Raw genomic sequence first — 17,354 nt, forward strand, 5'->3', positions numbered from 1 at the left:
TGCCCACTGTATCAGACTTGAGCGCATTCATAAAAGATTTCTATGGCACATTTCATATGAAGCAAGAGTTCATAAACCAATACTATCTTATAAAAATAGACTAAAATACTTTAAAATTAGAAGTTTAGAACCAAGAAGTGACCTATTAGACCTTATATTTTTATACAAATTACTTCGAAATAAAATAGACTGTCCAAACTTACTGTCTAAATTAAAGTTCAGAGTGCCCTGTAGATATCCTCAAAAACCTAATACGCTCTTAGTACCACCTCTCTGCAGAACTGTTTTTTCACAAAATTCACCAATACCACGATTATGTAAACTATACAACGGGCTTAGTGGATTGCTAGATATCAGTACGGACTCGACTAGCACTTTTCGTAATGATGTTAAAGATTGTTGCAATAATATTAAATATCAGTGTAAATTTGTAGTATTTTGTAATGTAGCATAAGAAGTTTTTGTTATTTCCGTTCTCTTTGTTTTTTTTCTTTTTATTTTAAACCAATATAATTGTTTTTAATAACGCAATATCCTATCTTTGTGCCATTTAATTTTTAAATTATTTTTTTTTATCTTTTTTTATTGTCACTTATTAGTCAAGCACTTTAATAATTTTATAAAACTGTAATCGGCACAAGAACACTATGCATGCAGTGTTTGCTTTCAAATGGGTGTACATAAAATGTTCCTAGTTTTAGCACACAATTTATTAAGATATTATGTCCGCTGGCAAACCTTTAATAAATAAATAAATAAAATTATATACTTAACATATATAAGCAAAATTTTTATTATTATTTTTAATGTTATTTTATTATCTTAAGGATTAGAAATAAATAAACTTAAGGTTGATTTGTATCCAAATAAAACGACATTTAAAGTTTTTTATTCCGTTTTTCCTCTCAATTCTATATTACTTTTCTTACTCAATAATTGTTTTTTTAAAACATCAAATGTTTTTGTAAATATCATTTCTAATTTTTTATTATTATCATATATAAACAATTACACAAAACATAAACGCCAGTATCAATGAAAACTTATCAAACATAAAAGAAATATAAATACAATTATTTCTTTATAACTATATATATTATATATATATATATATATATATATATATATATATATATATATATATATATATATGTGTATATATATATTCAATATCAACATATATATATCTAAGAAATCTAACTATATGTAGTACATAAATAAAATATTTCCAAGCGCGTTAAATGGAAAGCTGATAACGCAGGCAATTAAAATTGCGTTTAGAGAATTTCTATAAATAATAAAATCGAATAAATTTGTGTTACGTATGTATCAGTTACGAGCATAAATTATGTGTAAATAATGAGATTACCGTTTGACAGAATACTTAATTAACGAGGGATTTTCGTCACAAAATTGCAATTAAAAATATCTGAACAAAAAATAATCAGCCATAAAACCGTTGATATAGACAGACGGGGTGAGACGGAGACTCAGATATTCACCTTAAATTTTAATCAAGGTTTTATAGAATTACTCGTCTACATCTTATTTATTTGTCTATATACATTTTTTCTTCTTGGGTTGCTGGATGAAATCCTTTCAATGAATAAGCATGTCTTTTATAAAAGTCTTCTTTTGACATAATCAAGATTATTTACTAGTGAAATTTTAGTGGGAATATGAAGAATGTTGTGCAGTCTCTAAGTCTTCTAAGAGATGCAGCTGAAGCAAACACCTTAAACTTAGTTCACATACCTTTGGGTCCCACGAAAACATTGGTTAAATATAAGGTCATCACCACTGTCATATAAGGTTTAACTGTATTATTGGTGTTATTTGCGATCTGTTAACACGTGTCAGTAATCTCGAACTGCCTTTTATAACCTGTTTCATTGTTTTTTTGGATTTAATTTTTTTCTATGTAAAATAAAATCACACTGAAGTAAGCTATATATTGCATCAAAACTTATCTCAGAGTAATAAAAATATACATTGTTTATTTTTAAATTAAAATTAATTGCAACATTGAGCAAATTGTTAAAAGTTTTAGTTCAGTCTTTAAAAACTACGCAACTTATTTACTTAGTACGTTGTTCCATTCGCCTGCTTTGTCAATTCCCTTTTCTCCTTTTTAGTTCTTAAATCGTAGTATATTTCTTCTAGTTTCCTATTCTTAGTTTCTGGTACTATCAAAATTACATACAAAGCGGTGATCAAGCACATCGCTCCGAAAAAGTAAAATGCCGCGTATATTCCTATTGATTTCGATAAAGGTTTGAAGAATAGTAGTTGGAAGAAATCAGCCATCGAAGCTATTGCCATCGTAGTCGCCAAGACTGTTCCACGATACTGAAATTGAATTTTCAAAATTTTATTGCTGTTAGTTTTTTGTATGTGGTTCGTATTGTGGCATGTAGAAGTTCGAATAAGTTTATGAACATTAATTGAATTTATGTTTATTTATACACAAAAAATATCACTACCCTATGACATATAACTATTTAAAAGTGACACCCCTGTATCGCTGTCTTTAGAATCTAAAATATTTTATTTCAATTAAGCAATTTCTCTGACACAATCTCCCATCTCTCTCAATAACGATTTTTTTTAAAAGTAATTAAATATTCAGCTGAGTGCTGTTGGTTTTTCAAAATTGATATGTGGCAAAAACTGTTACTGGTGGTAGGGCTTTGTGCAAGCTCGTCTGGGTAGGTACCACCCACTCATCAGATATTCTACCGCAAAACAGCAATACTTGATATTGTTGTGTTCCGGTTTGAAGGGTGAGTGAGCCAGTGTAATTACAGGCACAAGGGACATAAAATCTTAGTTCCCAAGGTTGGTGGCGCATTGGCTATAAGCGATGGTTGACATTTCTTACAATGCCAATGTCTAAGGGCGTTTGGTGACCACTTACCATCAGGTGGCCCATATGCTCGTCCACCTTCCTATTCTATAAAAAAAAAAAAATTAAAAGGTGATTGTCACCGTAAAAAAACAGTCAACTAAGAGTATTTACTATATCTTTTTAGCTTGGCTTTATCAGGTCTTTCTTTACCTTAAAAGAAAATGTCTCTCCAGCAATCACCACAGAGATGGGCATCAGTCCAGCTGCGTCACAGAAGATGCACATACACAATGTCAGCACAGGTATCCAAGCTGGACCAGATATATTAAACTCATCAAGGAGGAACCAGGTCGCAAGAATACACATACTTATTCCAGATACGATGCATGTGATGAAAAGAAGGGGCTGAAAACAAATAAGTATATTGGTACCTGGTAAAAAGAAAAAAAACAATAGATATTAATATTGAGCGATTACACGTGCAATCTTAGTTGGCTGCTCTGAAGATCAACATGCATACTAAATAATGATCTATTTACGTAATTGTGTCTTTAACCAAAATAACCATCATAGGATGATGTCCTGCAGCCACGGTGACTATTAAGATAGGCTAGGCCAAACCACTCAAAAGAGTTCGAGACCAACCACTTTTCGTATTTTTCGTCAATTTCTTTTTTTTTGGACCGACGCGGATCTACCTTAGGAAGTAATAATCAATATTTTGCCCTTATTTGAAATACCTTTTTTTACGCTGGAAAAACGCATTACGTGTTTCCCCCACGAGAACAATGCCGGCGCCGAGTGCGCGCCGAACATCGGAATACCCACTAAAAACCCAGCGGTACTCTTTCCGTTTTAACGAGGAGCGCCACGGGATCGCTTGCGCATGCTACCGTGACGCTCTTATTTTAAATACTTTGCATAACTACTAAAATATTTTGTATTAAAAGATACATTTTCAATTTGACATGATAAAATAGATAATACCACATACCCGTCTACCGCACCTTTCGACGATACCAGAAGCCATGGTAGCACCACAAAGCTGTACCACGCCCAACACTATGGCCTGCTGATTTGGACTAAGAGCGACCCCTGTCACATCTGAGGCTAAAAGGAATATGTCCCCAGCAAAATTCAAAACAGGAACAGCGCCACATAACTCCCTAGCCAGAGCTGCTACTAGAGATATTTGAAAGGCTCTGAATAGTATCTTGTCAGTTACTGAAAATTTAATAAATGAAATAAACCATATTAATTACAGTCAATCATTAACTGTACATAGCTGTAAGTTCATTAAATATATAATTATATCAAAAGACAAATTTAAGATATCATGAAGTCCTGTCATTAATTTTAAACAAATTTTTAATAACCAATATTTACATTGGATATGTATTCAAAAGGCATTTTGTTTTCTTCGTTCGTAATTTAATTGCATTACCTGGGCTCTGTTAAAAGATAAAATCAAAATTTATTTACAAATATTTTTCATAAGAAATTTTCCTTTTCCTTCATCATTTTTCTGCTCTCTTTTAATTCGGTTCATTTCCTCTTGTATCACAACGTCATTCATCTTTCTACAGCGGAGCCAAACAAGCGCTTTTGTAGCTTCCTAAAGCGAAAACATATAACATATTACTTTATTTAATATTAACTTTGAACTATAATTTTACAGGATCAAATTAAAATCTCTTTAAATAATAAATAATATGGGTAGTACGACCAGAGCAAATATACATTAAGCACGTTTAACTGTCGTTCTATTAAAAGATCTGTCGAACAAGTAAGAGACCTGTCTAACAATAATAAAGTAAGAAATTTGTATTTTTTTTTTGTATCTCAATTATATGGACCTTTGTTGTCTGAGAATAAATGATTATTATTATTATTATAAATTTGGAACGATCGCGGGACTATTAAGTTACTATCTTGATCAAATACAATCACTTTTTAATATTATATTCTGAATAGAAATCAACGATTGATAAGTAACGCTTTTTATCATCTCTACAATAATGTTTTACAAACGAATAAAAATTAATTTCAAAAGCATGGAATCACTAAATTTTCCTATTTTGATTTTCAAAATAAACGAAAATAAATATCTAAAACGACAATGCTAACAACAAAACTTAGTCGAAGTTCTTTTATAAAAAAAGGACCGTAGTTCAAAAAAAAAAAGTAGTCTTCTATACATACTTTTGTCGAATCGTCATGTTACAGAATTAATATAAAATTACCATTTCAAACATATGGGATTCGAATGTTAATAGCATAATTAGGTATTGATTGAGCTGATGTGGTGATGCAGCCAGGAGGTAAATGGCTATATCATGGATAGGTAGAACTTCGAATTCGGGCTCTTTTTGTGTTAAGAATATAAAAAAGAAGAAATAAACATTAAAATATATTTTTGGAGTAATTAAAAAAAAGAATCAATTTTACCTCATCTTTTTCATTTTTGATAAGATATGAAGGTGACTCCGGCATTATCAAAAAAATCAAGAAATGTAACAAAGGCACAGCAAGGAATACAATAAGTATTGCTTCATAACTCAACATATCTCCAATAATGTAGGCAGAAAGGCTGCCTGTAGTAAAAAATAGCGCACCCTGAAATATACATTTAATAATTATTAAAAAAGTGCGCAAAATCGTGATAGGCTGCCAGTTTTAGATGCAACCGTTCTACAGGAGGTAGACTCTTTAAGCTTACGCTTACTTGTCCTAGTAATTCAGGTAGCCTTTTTCGCCACAGTTATCTTAATGATACAATAAAAAGCCTTGCCACCATCGACTTTATTCCTTTTATTGAGCTTCGAGGAAATTAGTCGTGATCTTGGTAGAGACTTAATGGATTGACGCTGGTTTCCTGGGATACTGACATGTTTTGGGATACTTGCCCCATCTCATATCAGAGGAACGAAGGATGTTAAAGGCTTAAGACATAAAGCTGGTGATAAGATGTGGTCTTTCGAAAGTCCATTATACTATTTCAATAATATTTTTGTGATAAAGTTTGAAGAAATGAGGTGTATGTTGTATAGGTCAAGTTCTATAAGAAAAAAATTAACATCAGCCTTACCCAACAACCTAAGGCACCTCTGATTTTATCTTCGCTGATCTCCTTTATATAGGTGGGGCAAGTGACACAGCTTCCAGCCATCACGATACCTACTAAGATTCTCGCGACAATAAACACCCATATATTCATGGAACATAACTTGAGGATCCATATTATCTAGGAAAAATGTACAGATAATTAATAAATAAATTTTATTTGCCAGATTTACATCCGAGAAAGATACGATTATTCCTCAAACCAGAAGTCACAACTCTTTAATGAAACTATCGAATTAATAGAATCATCAATCAGTGATCATAAACAATTAATGATATTGGAAATTAAGAGATTGATGGGGTTCTAAATTCAAATAATGATATTGTTTTAATTTCAAGTCTCTTTATCTTGTTTAAGCTGTAATTTGATAGTCAGTCAGTGAAGAAATTTAATAACATGATGTAATTTTGACTGATTTTGGTCACGGCATATATTTTAGTGTATAACATATAATTAAATTAATATCATAAGATCAAATAATATATAACATATGATTAAACATATGATTAAATTTATTTGAAATCTTTCTACACTTGTACAAACACGCAAACTCTGTAATTGACGCAGCTCGAGAGTGTAACTTATACTACTTTATATAATTATAAAAAATATGATATAATTATACTATATTTGTACCACCTATTTTCAAAGGAACATAGTGCAACTTTTATAGTCTTAATGACCTGATTGGTCGATTGACTTGAAATTAACTAACTCCAAAAATGGCTCTTGTCCTATTGGGCGATTATCGAATCACGTAAGAAACAATAGTATAATTCTCTTACCGCATTAATTGCTGACATAAAGAGGAGGGTGTTTTTTCTCCCATATTTATCACCTAACCATGCTACTAGGTACGTTCCTGGGACGCAGATCAAGTATGGCAAGGAGGCCATCCAGGAAATCTGTAATTAAAATTAACATACATATCATATAAATCATACATCATATACATATCATATAGCTTAACAAATGCTTAGTTCATATATATATTATTATATTAAATTTGTCGACTGAATGCACGTGTAGCTGTTACTAACATACGTGACAAAATCGAGATAAATTCCAAACCTATAACAATTTTATTGGTATATTTATTTCAAGGTTTCCCATTATTATTTATCTATTAACCTTTACAAACAATATTCACAATGAAATGTCACACTGTACTTTTTTTGGTCGTAAGGCTTTTGCTAGCCTGTCTGTGTAGGTACCACCCACTCGTCAAATATTCTACGTTAAATAGCATTAGTATTTTTGTATTCCGGTTTGAACGCTGAGTGTAACTACAGGCACAAGGGACATAACATCTTACTTCCCTGTAGGTGGCGCATTGGCGACTTAAGGAACACTTAATATTCCTTACCGCGCCGATGTCCAGGTGGACCATTATCCCATTCGACTACCTAATTTATACAACAAAAAATACTCACTTCATTATCGGTTAAGGGGAAGCCTTTTGGAGACTTCTCTGATTGCAAGAGTAGCGTCATCGGAGACATCCATCCTATACAGTTTCCATAACCATATATAGGTATGCATACTGTAAAAAAAATTAAAAAAATCAAAGTCATTACATGAACATTAACAGGCAAGAGCTCTACAAATGGTCGCTTCGCGTTTACAGATCGCTTGCATGGTAGCGCTCTTACTATAAATTGATCTGTTTACCACATGTAACTAACCGTCCTGCTTAAAAAAATCCTGACAATATTTAATTGATATTATGACGTCATGCATGAAACGTTTAACAATTAACAATTTATTTAAATCATGCTATAAAAGTCAGTTTATAATATTTCCATAGTTATAATCGTAACTAAAAAAAAAACAAAATTTGAAATTTTTATTCACATTTCATAAAGTAATTGAATTAAATTAAAAAATATCCTTTTAAAGTAAAAACGGAATACGGAAAAATTGCGCTCTGAAATGTAAAATAAATTAATTCTTAATTACCAACTGTCTAATTTTATTATTTGTAACTATATATACAATTTAACACAAAGATATTTTGATGTTTTAATGATAAATATATATTATACTCTATGTTTTTATTATATATGAATTGGTTTTCTTTATTTATAAATTTTTCATTGCCAATTAATTTTATGCTTCATATAGGATAGGCGTCCCATGACGGCCATATTATATTTGTAATATAATTCTATAAGATATTAAATACTTACTTAAGAAAGCACATAGAATTTGATTCACTTGACTGCCTTCCCGGAATACATTGAAAATTCTCTTCATAGCTAGAATTTAAAAACAATAAAGCAATAACCGATGTCTCCAAGCGATAGCTACTAACTAAATTATACTCAAGAAACAACTGTAATGCATTAAATCGTTAACTTTTTAATCGCACATATAAATAAATTGTAATGGAAAATTGTTTGTTTGTCCGTTTATTGGGAAATTTTATAAAAACGTACTTTGTTTAATCCATTCTTTTGAAAAAGGTTGATTATTATCTAGCTGATATATATCTAGCTGAGATTGACTATTATATATTATATATATTCTACTGTTGGTCTACTGTATATCCAATTCAATGACAGCGCGCTTAAAGATAAATAAACAATTTTGAATTTAAATAGAAATCACACCATTGATCGAGACCAAAATATGAATTAAAAATGAATTGGTGAAAAAATGGCTAAATTTCTAGCAACTTTGAAACTAGTCAAGTTGAATTGCATATATTATTAATCAAGAACTGTTTGTTGTACATAATGTAGCAGAGCTTTTTGGAGAATTATATAGAATATGTGTATATAAAGTTTGCTTATATTTACTCCTCGTCCTATATAAACGGTCAGGAAGATATATGCGTTGACAGATCAGCACCGACTCCTGTCAGCGAGTTAATGTCAGGGTCAGAGGGGGCTCGGAAAATGCTTAAGCATGACAACCGACGGAAAATATCCGTCTCTATTGGAAATTATATCTTGTGCCGTTTGCAGTTGAAACTATTTGGTTCAATGCTGATTCCTCTCTTTCTGCATTATTGATTTGACATTCGAAAGAAGAAGACACAGCATTGTTTAACTAATCACCCGCTAAGCAACGTTTTTGAGTAAGGTCGTTAATTTATAGAGAGCCAAATGATAGTGACTCTTTAGAAAAATTACTAACTATTTTCTTGGAAAGCATTGTTAGCTGTTCGTACTTAATGTAAAACGAAAAAAAAACATTTGAGTGACATTAATTACATTAATTCATTAGTCAATAATCATTATTAAAAATATCAAGACGTCTCGTAAAGCCAGTGCAGCTTATTCACTTTTATCCAATGAATATGTATTTGCGGGGTTGGGTTTTGAAACATTAGGTCCATGGTCGTCCGATACTAAAAAATTTATGAAGAGATCTCTCTAAGAAACTGGTCCACACTTCTGATGACCCAAGAACTGGCGCTTATTTAGCCCAAAAGCCAAGTCTAGCAGTGAAGAGAGCCGTCAGCGTCTTCAGTACAATGCCACAGAACAATATTTAAAAATAAATTTGTAATGCGTATTTTGTTTTTTATTTTAATTTTAGTTACAGAATATATGAATAAAAATGTCTGTATACGGCTTAAAATAAATGATAACTAATTTTAAGAAAATAAAATACTTTATAATTAATTTTATACAATTATCATTACGATATGTAAATTAAATTAAGTATATAGTTAAGGTAAGCAGATTATGTTCGTGTAATACCTGTGACATTTTATAATGACTTGGAATTCTTTTTTTTTATTCAAAAGTCGAATAATTATTGGTCCTATCAAACATATAAATGGGGTTAATAAACGTTGGTTTTTCGTTTCATTGTACCTTGTAGTTTCCACAGACGTGTCGTTGTATCTTCCTATCGATTTTTATTTTTTTTTTACTTCATGAGACGGCATATTTTCTGGCAGCATCACAATCAAAATTTTTAGATTGCAATTTTTTTATCTTTATAGGATTTTGATTTCCTAGGCTGCACTGGATGACGTTTGACCATCCGGTCCATGATGGAGTCTTCATCTTCATGAAGATTGTCGACTATATATATATATAAATTTCAGTTTCCCCGCCGCGAAGTCACTGTTGGTGGCGCTACTTGGTGGTGGAGTTTTTACTTTGTGGTAAGGCTGTGTGCAAGACCGCCAGGGTAGATATTATCATCCACTTATCATATATTCTACCGCCAAGCAGCAATACTTAGTATCTTTGTGTTCCGGTTTGAGAGTTAGTGAGCCAATGTAACTATAGATACAAGGGCTATAACACATTAGTTCCCAAGGTTTATGGCTCATTGGCGATGTATAGATGGTTAATATTTCTTACAGCGCGAAGGACTATAGACGGTGATGATCATTTACCATCAGTGGCCTTATCGCCAGTCAGCCTACCTAATACAAAAAGAAAAATAATAATAAAAATATCCTGGGTCATTATTCACACACGGCCATCTGATCCCAAACCGAGCAGAACTTGTACTATGGAAACCAGACAACTGATATACTACATATACTACTTTTCTTTTGTAAATATATACCTATATAGATAATTACACCCAGACTCAGGACACACAGACAAGTTCATCCACTCAAATGTTTGTCCTGGGTGGAAATCAAACCCACTACCTTCGGCGTGAAAGGCAAGTATGTACGAGCCACGCCAACTGGCCCATCAGTGTTGAATGTAAAGCTGTTGATTAGGCCTGGACATCCATCAGATTGTGACAGTGACGGAATTATGCACTTAATATGTTTGGGTATACACCGGTATTCTATAATAATGACTCGAGGTATTAGCTAATCGTTGAACTCGTTTTTCGCCGTCATAATTCATACAGTCGTAAAGAATGAATTATCATTAATTTAATTATCCAAAATAGATTTTTAAATAATTCAAGTATTTGTAGTAATTGTAGTACGTCGTTGGTCTAGTGGCTAGATGGCCGCAGATCTCGAGATTTGGTTCAAAACCCGCATCGGATCGACAAAAAGTTATAGGGTTCTTATATCAAAAATTTGTCTATAATAGGAGTTCGGAAGATGGAAGTGTGTACAGTCCCGTGCCTAGAAAAGCACGTAAAGCCATTAGTCCTGGGCTCTAACTCTAACCGGTCATGTTGGATTGCCATCATTGAAAGTGAGGCAATAGAGAGTGCATCTCTATTTGCACAGACACTTATACGCTACTATGTTCTGCGTAGTTATATATTATAAAGCGTTTCCGTAAAAACTGGGGACAAATCGCTAGTTTCGATAAACTTTATATAATCGTCTGAATTTATTGTCACAGGAAGTCACTTATAACAACGATTTAATTTAAAACGGCCACTCATAGACTCTGACTTGGCGAAATTTCAAGGTAAGTTTTCATTATTTAATTAAATCTCAAACATAAATACATGTACATTGCTATTCTCTAAAGACGCACTTTATTACTCACCCGTGAAATATTGACAACCGATTTATACAGTACAGTAACAGCCTGTTAATATCCCACTGCTGGGCTAAGGCCTCCTCTCCCTTTTCAGGAGAAGGTTAGGAGCTTATTCCACCACGCTGCTCCAATGCGGGTTGGTAGAATACACATGTGGCAAAATTTCAATGAAATTAGACACATGCAGGTTTCCACACGATGTTTTTCTTCACCGTCAAGCACGAGATGAATCATAAACACAAATTAAACACATGAAAATTCAGTGGTGCTTGCCCGGATTTGAACCCACGATCATCGGTTAAGATTCACGCGTTCTAACCACTTGACCATCTCGGCTTTTTCTCTTTCTCGGATTTATGGTGATATACTATTTTGATGTGTGTATTCTTCAAATGTTATAGTTATTGTGGTCAATGTAGATATCACTTTCTGAAATTTCACCACTGATTTCGGCGGTGAGAAATATAATATGTTTATTTTTATTTTAATAAAAATAATTTTTAAAAAAATTAGTACTTCGTATATAGAAATTGTGTAATAGGACGCATTTTCTGTATCGTGACAAAAATGCGTACAAGGTGTAACTGTATAATGATAATTTTGATTTTGAATTCAATTAATTCGTTCTAGCGCATGGACTAAAAAAAAGTTTGTTTACAAATTCAATTTTTTTTTATTTAACTTATAAATAATACGAGCAACTCTTTTAAAGTTAATACCTATGGCTATTTGCGATTTAATAAAATCAAAACAAGCTTTTTTAAAAATGTTGTCTGTCTGTTTGTCTAGGTTAATCTTTGAAATGGCTAAAGATTATAGATTGAAATAACTGAATTATTATAAGAAGTATTTCAAGGTTCTGTTTAGTCTATATATCATCAAAATCGGTTGTGTCTATCAAAAGTTATAAATACATACGTTATTTCGTTGTTATCTACACACATATAATAACTTGTACTGACTGATTCATCAACGCAGAGCCTAAACCACAGGGGTTACAAACTTGAAATTTTGGCAGTTGATTTAAAAAAAAAATCATGATGTAACTAAGGAAAGCTTTCTGGAAATTCCACCCCTAAAGGCTTAAAATAAGGAATGAGTCCTCTATAAAGTTAGAGACGTGAAATTTCATATATAAGCTTAAGATTAGAAATAAATAAATATATATTTTAGCGTTTTTGAAAATCTATAATAGCGGTACCCTAAGAGGGTAAAATAGAGGATGAAAGTTTATTGTAATATTTAATAAGTTGTAATATTTAACATTAAAGCTTCTGAGAAAAAATAGATAAATACGTATTTTGTCGTTTTTAGAAATTCAACCCCAAACGGGAGAAATTGGGTGGAAACATTAGTATAAAAATGAAAATAAAAAAATCTGCTTGAAAAGTACTATTTGTGTTACTTGATTGTATTGAAATTTAATTTAAACATATTTTCCAAAGTTTTTAGAGATTCCATCCAAACGGGCGACCAGGCAAAACGTTTGTATGGATATATTCACTAAAAAAACCATAAACGTACTCCTAAGTAACTACTATGACTGTCATTGTTGAATTTAATAGTTTTCATTATTGATTTGACATTCGAAAGAAAAAGACACATGATTGTTTTACTATCACTGGCATTATTTATTTATTTCTTTATTTGGATTTTCAACAGTTCAACATTCAAAACACCCTTTACATTAACTCAAAACCACCACCACACCATTTTCAAACACAATTAGAAAAAGAGCTAAAAATATATGCAAATAAAAAAAAGATAAAAACAGAAATAAGAAATATTTAAATATAAAACAAAAAAAGAAACAAAAATTAGTAACTAGTAAATTTTTAAAACAAATTCACAGCTTATACTGATGAACTATGAAAGCCCGTTACAACCAATGTCCGGTGTTACTGTGTTTTTTACAAATTTTTATATACTTGAGGTATTCGTGGTATTGGATCACTAGGACAGCCTAGTTTCGTTCGAGTGCGGTCATTCTTAAAGAACGGGCGTGGGTTGCGAGGAGGTCTTCTAGGAACATTAATATTAAATTTACACAACAGTCTATTATCATTATTATTTTTTCATTAAAACTTTATAAAGCAATTTCATGTTTAGAAAAGATCTATGAATCGCCAATGACTTCATTAAAAAAACTCCAGTTTGCCTTAAAACGAAAGACCAAATTTTTATCGAGTCTAGTTTGAACAAAATCAATAAAAAGTTTAAAGAAGAGCCACATAGGCACAACGTGCGTTAATAATCTTAGTTAAGCTGACGACATGGTTTACTAAGTCCCTCAATTAGAGGATTGAGGAGATCATTGAGCATCTGCGAACGGTACCTGAGTGAGCATGGCCTTAGGTACAATGTAAAAAAGAAGCAAATGATGGTGTTCCGCTCGGGCAGAGGCCCGGAGAGGTAACCGCTGGTTTCTTTGGATGGTGTACCGATCGAAAGAATAGAGCAGTTTAGGTACTTGGGGCATATTCTTACTTCGGATCTACGCGACAACCTCGACATAGAGCGTGAACGAAGGGCTTTACTGTTCGGTGTAATATGATTGCACGTCGGTTCGGGCGATGTAGTCCTGAGGCAATGCTGACGCTATTTCGAGCGTATTGTCAGTGTTTTTAAACGTGTTAGCTGTGGTGCAACGGCACAAAAAGTGCATGAAGTAGCATCAAAGTGCAGTATAATAACGCATATCGCATTCTGATGAAATTGCCTAGGTACTGCTGTGCGTCAGCCATGTTTGCTGATGCCAGAGTCAGCGATTGTATATCGCGGATTGCGGCATTTTGGTACCGCACTAAGAATTCTGACAATGAGATTTTAAGGATATGCTCTGAGTGCCCTGAAAACCCCATTGTGAAGTACTGGCGTGCCGAGCATTGCGACAACAATCATAAATAGTTTAATTATGTAGTCTAACATAGTTTTAAGGATAAAGTGTTACTAACAATAATATAGTAAGAAATTTGTAATTTTTTGCTGTATCTCAATTGATTGGACTTTTTTTTGGAAATAAATGATTATTATTATTATTAAAGTGATTTTTTTATCTCTAATATACATTTATAGGTTACAGAACAACAATAAAATTATATTTATATATTTGACATGGCCTAGAGAATACATACAATAGAATACATTTTTCTAAATTATTCTCTTCTCCGCTGAATTTTATACAAAAAAGTACAAAGTTTATATAAATGTGTAAATAACCAGAGCCAGTTCGGTTATCTTAATAATGAAAATAACATACGCCTTGGTCGCTGAAGCAACGGTACGAGATACTCTGCATCTTCAGTAGGAAACATTGTCACCCAACGTACACAAGTTAGTTATGATTCCCACTAGTGATGGTAGCGAATATTCGTATCCCCTATAAATGCGGGTTTTCATTTTTAATATCCCTATTTTTTAGCTTTATTTATTATATTACAGTACGATAACAGTAATAGCCTGTTGATGTCCCACTGCTGGGCTAAAGCCTCCTCTCCCTTTTGAATACACATGTGGCAGAATTTGAATGAAATTAGACACATGGAGGTTTCTTCACGATGTTTTCCTTTACCGTCAAGCACCGTCAAGTATTTATTCCTTAACAAAAATTGTCTCTAATAATTTAATTAATTATTATATTCAATTATTAAGTTTATTATTATAAAAATTTTAATATACAGGCTGAGAAGCCTACTAGCGATAGTCAGCTATTTTTACGAGATACATAAATACTCTTACATAAGATAAATATCGAAAAACCGGGTAATCTTATTCCTGATTTCGCTTTTTATATATATTCCTTAGCGCATTGAGTGTATGTTTTAGACTATTTTCTTCACATGGTATTGTAATCGACGACTGATCACAAATTAAATCTTCGAAGGACTCCGTTCTCGAAGTTCATGATCTGACCAAGCTAGATATATATTCACGAAAAACCAAGAGATTCTTAGGACCCTGATCTTGTATCCTTAAGCTGTCCTTGACCTTGAATGACATACAAGGGACGAGTGTGAGGCAATCACTATATCATAAACCTTTAATCTCAATAGAACGGTTGCCTACGTTTTTTTTTTTTTTTTTTAATTAAAAAGAAAAACTAATTTAAATTAAAAATGTTATACAATAAGCAATACACCTACTAAAAATTACTTTGTGAATGGCAATCTTCTATTTGAAATGGTTTGATAAATTTCATTATACGAATTGAATGATATAATCATAAAATAAAATCTAGTCAAAAAAACTATGTATATTAATATATGCAATTACAATATATAATAAAGGTTTGCATTATATAAATAAATAAATCGATCCCGTTACGTATTGCTTCTGTCCCCTCACTAGTATTTACTTCTATCACGTGTCAAAGGACAAAGGTCACAGATTATAACAAGTGAAACCAAAACGTTATTGTACTCGTTAAAGAGATTATTGCGAGCAAATAGTTTTATTGCGATTTTATTCACCGCATAAAATATACCACATTAAGCCATAATAAATAAAACATGTGATGTTATTACATTAGTTTCTTACCATGGCTTTGCTTGCGTGTTCGGTTTTAGGGGGGATCAGGAGTGTACCTTACTCCTATATTCATTTCGGTTAAGTAATAGAGGAAAAAACTTTATAAGCAAACTAACATTCGCATTGTAATATTAGTTAGGATTTCTTAATGTTTTCTTTGAATTTGAATATATTTTTAACGCCTAATAAATTATTTTAGCAATAAAGTATAAATGCTACAATGAATTATGACAGGCGCGACATATAATAAATTTATGTGTGCTCCGGTTTGGTAGGTGACCGAGCCAGTGTTACTAGCAGTAATATGTAGCATACAGTGATATAACATCTTAGTTCCCAAGATGGGTGGCGTATTAACGATGTCTATATTTCTTACAGTGCCAATGCAGGTCAGATCAGATGACCACTAACTATCAAGTGGTCCATTTCCCAAAGTGCCTATCCTACCTGTTTTAATAAAACAGCAAGTTTGTAATTAAATAAAAATAAAATAAAAAAAAAGCAAGATTCTCAGTATCAATATAAAAATCCTTAAGACAGCTCTTAATAATATATATATATATATATATATATATATATATATATATATATATATATATATATATATATATTTTTTAAATATTATATATATCGTTTGAAATAAAAAATGTCGTCATCTAACCTTTATACAGTTGTTATGCCAGTATTTTTTGTACTATTCTTGAATTTATATTTAGATGAATGAACGTTTTCTGCTGTTGTATTTGATAAGCACAAGTTTTTTTTACTTTTTTATTCATACATTTTTTATTTTCATTTTAAACAGTTTTCTAGTTATACTATATACAGCATATACTATATACAGCATTTTTTTATCTATATACAGCACTTTGGGATATGACACACATGGTGTTTGAAACACATAGGCAAAAATTTAACTTAACGTGAAAATATTGATCGATATTATGAGATTAGCGCGTTTATTCAAAGTATTGACCTTTATAATACTAGTGTAATATGTACCAGTAATGATGTTCATATCTATGATTTTCGCCTGTTCTTAATACATGTTATTGTTAAGACAATTAGGTTATAGGGACATTATCCGTTCGATATTATTATGCAAGTGAGGTATTGACGCGTGCAATTAGTTTGCGGACTTGTATAAGCTGATACCTTTATACACTATACGTACATATTCACATACAGCACAATAGTTAGTATTTGAAGGCTTTTTTGTGTACATACAGACAATTTAAACTGACATTATTTATTTACCACTTTAGACACTACCATTTTAGACAGATTTATCAATACTTAAAAAGACTTGATACAACTAAAGGGACAGGTTATGATAATATCCCTCCTATATTTATTTCTAAATGTGCATGGGTACTAAGTTTCCCTTTATATTTATTATACAACGAATCACTTCGCTCAGGTG

The 17,354-nt window shown here is 31.8% G+C and overlaps 1 protein-coding gene across 2 annotated transcripts; it reads right to left on the minus strand.

Annotated features, from left to right (window-relative positions):
- Nucleotides 1-1,221: 1,221 nt before the first annotated feature.
- On the minus strand, nucleotides 1,222-14,739 carry LOC126777198 (facilitated trehalose transporter Tret1-like). Of its 2 annotated transcripts, XM_050500171.1 has the most exons (10): nucleotides 14,664-14,739; nucleotides 8,162-8,230; nucleotides 7,406-7,515; nucleotides 6,758-6,877; nucleotides 5,937-6,092; nucleotides 5,297-5,464; nucleotides 4,331-4,463; nucleotides 3,843-4,072; nucleotides 3,059-3,253; nucleotides 1,222-2,349 (listed from the first exon to the last, which is right to left on the minus strand). In XM_050500171.1, exons 1-10 carry the CDS (start codon nucleotides 14,716-14,718, stop codon nucleotides 2,083-2,085), a joined length of 1,503 nt encoding a protein of 500 aa, XP_050356128.1. In that variant the 5' UTR covers nucleotides 14,719-14,739; the 3' UTR covers nucleotides 1,222-2,082. The 2 variants fall into 2 exon arrangements, with proteins under 2 accessions (XP_050356128.1, XP_050356129.1); XM_050500172.1 differs by lacking the exon at nucleotides 5,297-5,464.
- Between the last annotated feature and the right edge of the window lie 2,615 nt (nucleotides 14,740-17,354).

Source organism: Nymphalis io, chromosome 22 (genome assembly GCF_905147045.1).
Source record: "Nymphalis io chromosome 22, ilAglIoxx1.1, whole genome shotgun sequence".
Taxonomy (NCBI): domain Eukaryota; kingdom Metazoa; phylum Arthropoda; class Insecta; order Lepidoptera; family Nymphalidae; genus Nymphalis; species Nymphalis io.

What these genes read in the sequence shown, in the direction of transcription:
- LOC126777198 (XM_050500171.1), bottom strand. Translation starts at nt 14,718, where the DNA reads ATGTTTCCTACTGAAGATGCAGAGTATCTCGTACCGTTGCTTCAGCGA. An exon ending in GTTGCTTCAGCGACCAAGGC is followed by an intron (nt 8,231 to 14,663) that starts GTATGTTATTTT and finishes TTTAAATTCTAG; the next exon opens with CTATGAAGAGAATTTTCAAT. An exon ending in ATTTCTTATGAAAAATATTT is followed by an intron (nt 4,073 to 4,330) that starts GTAAATAAATTT and finishes TTAAATTTTCAG; the next exon opens with TAACTGACAAGATACTATTC.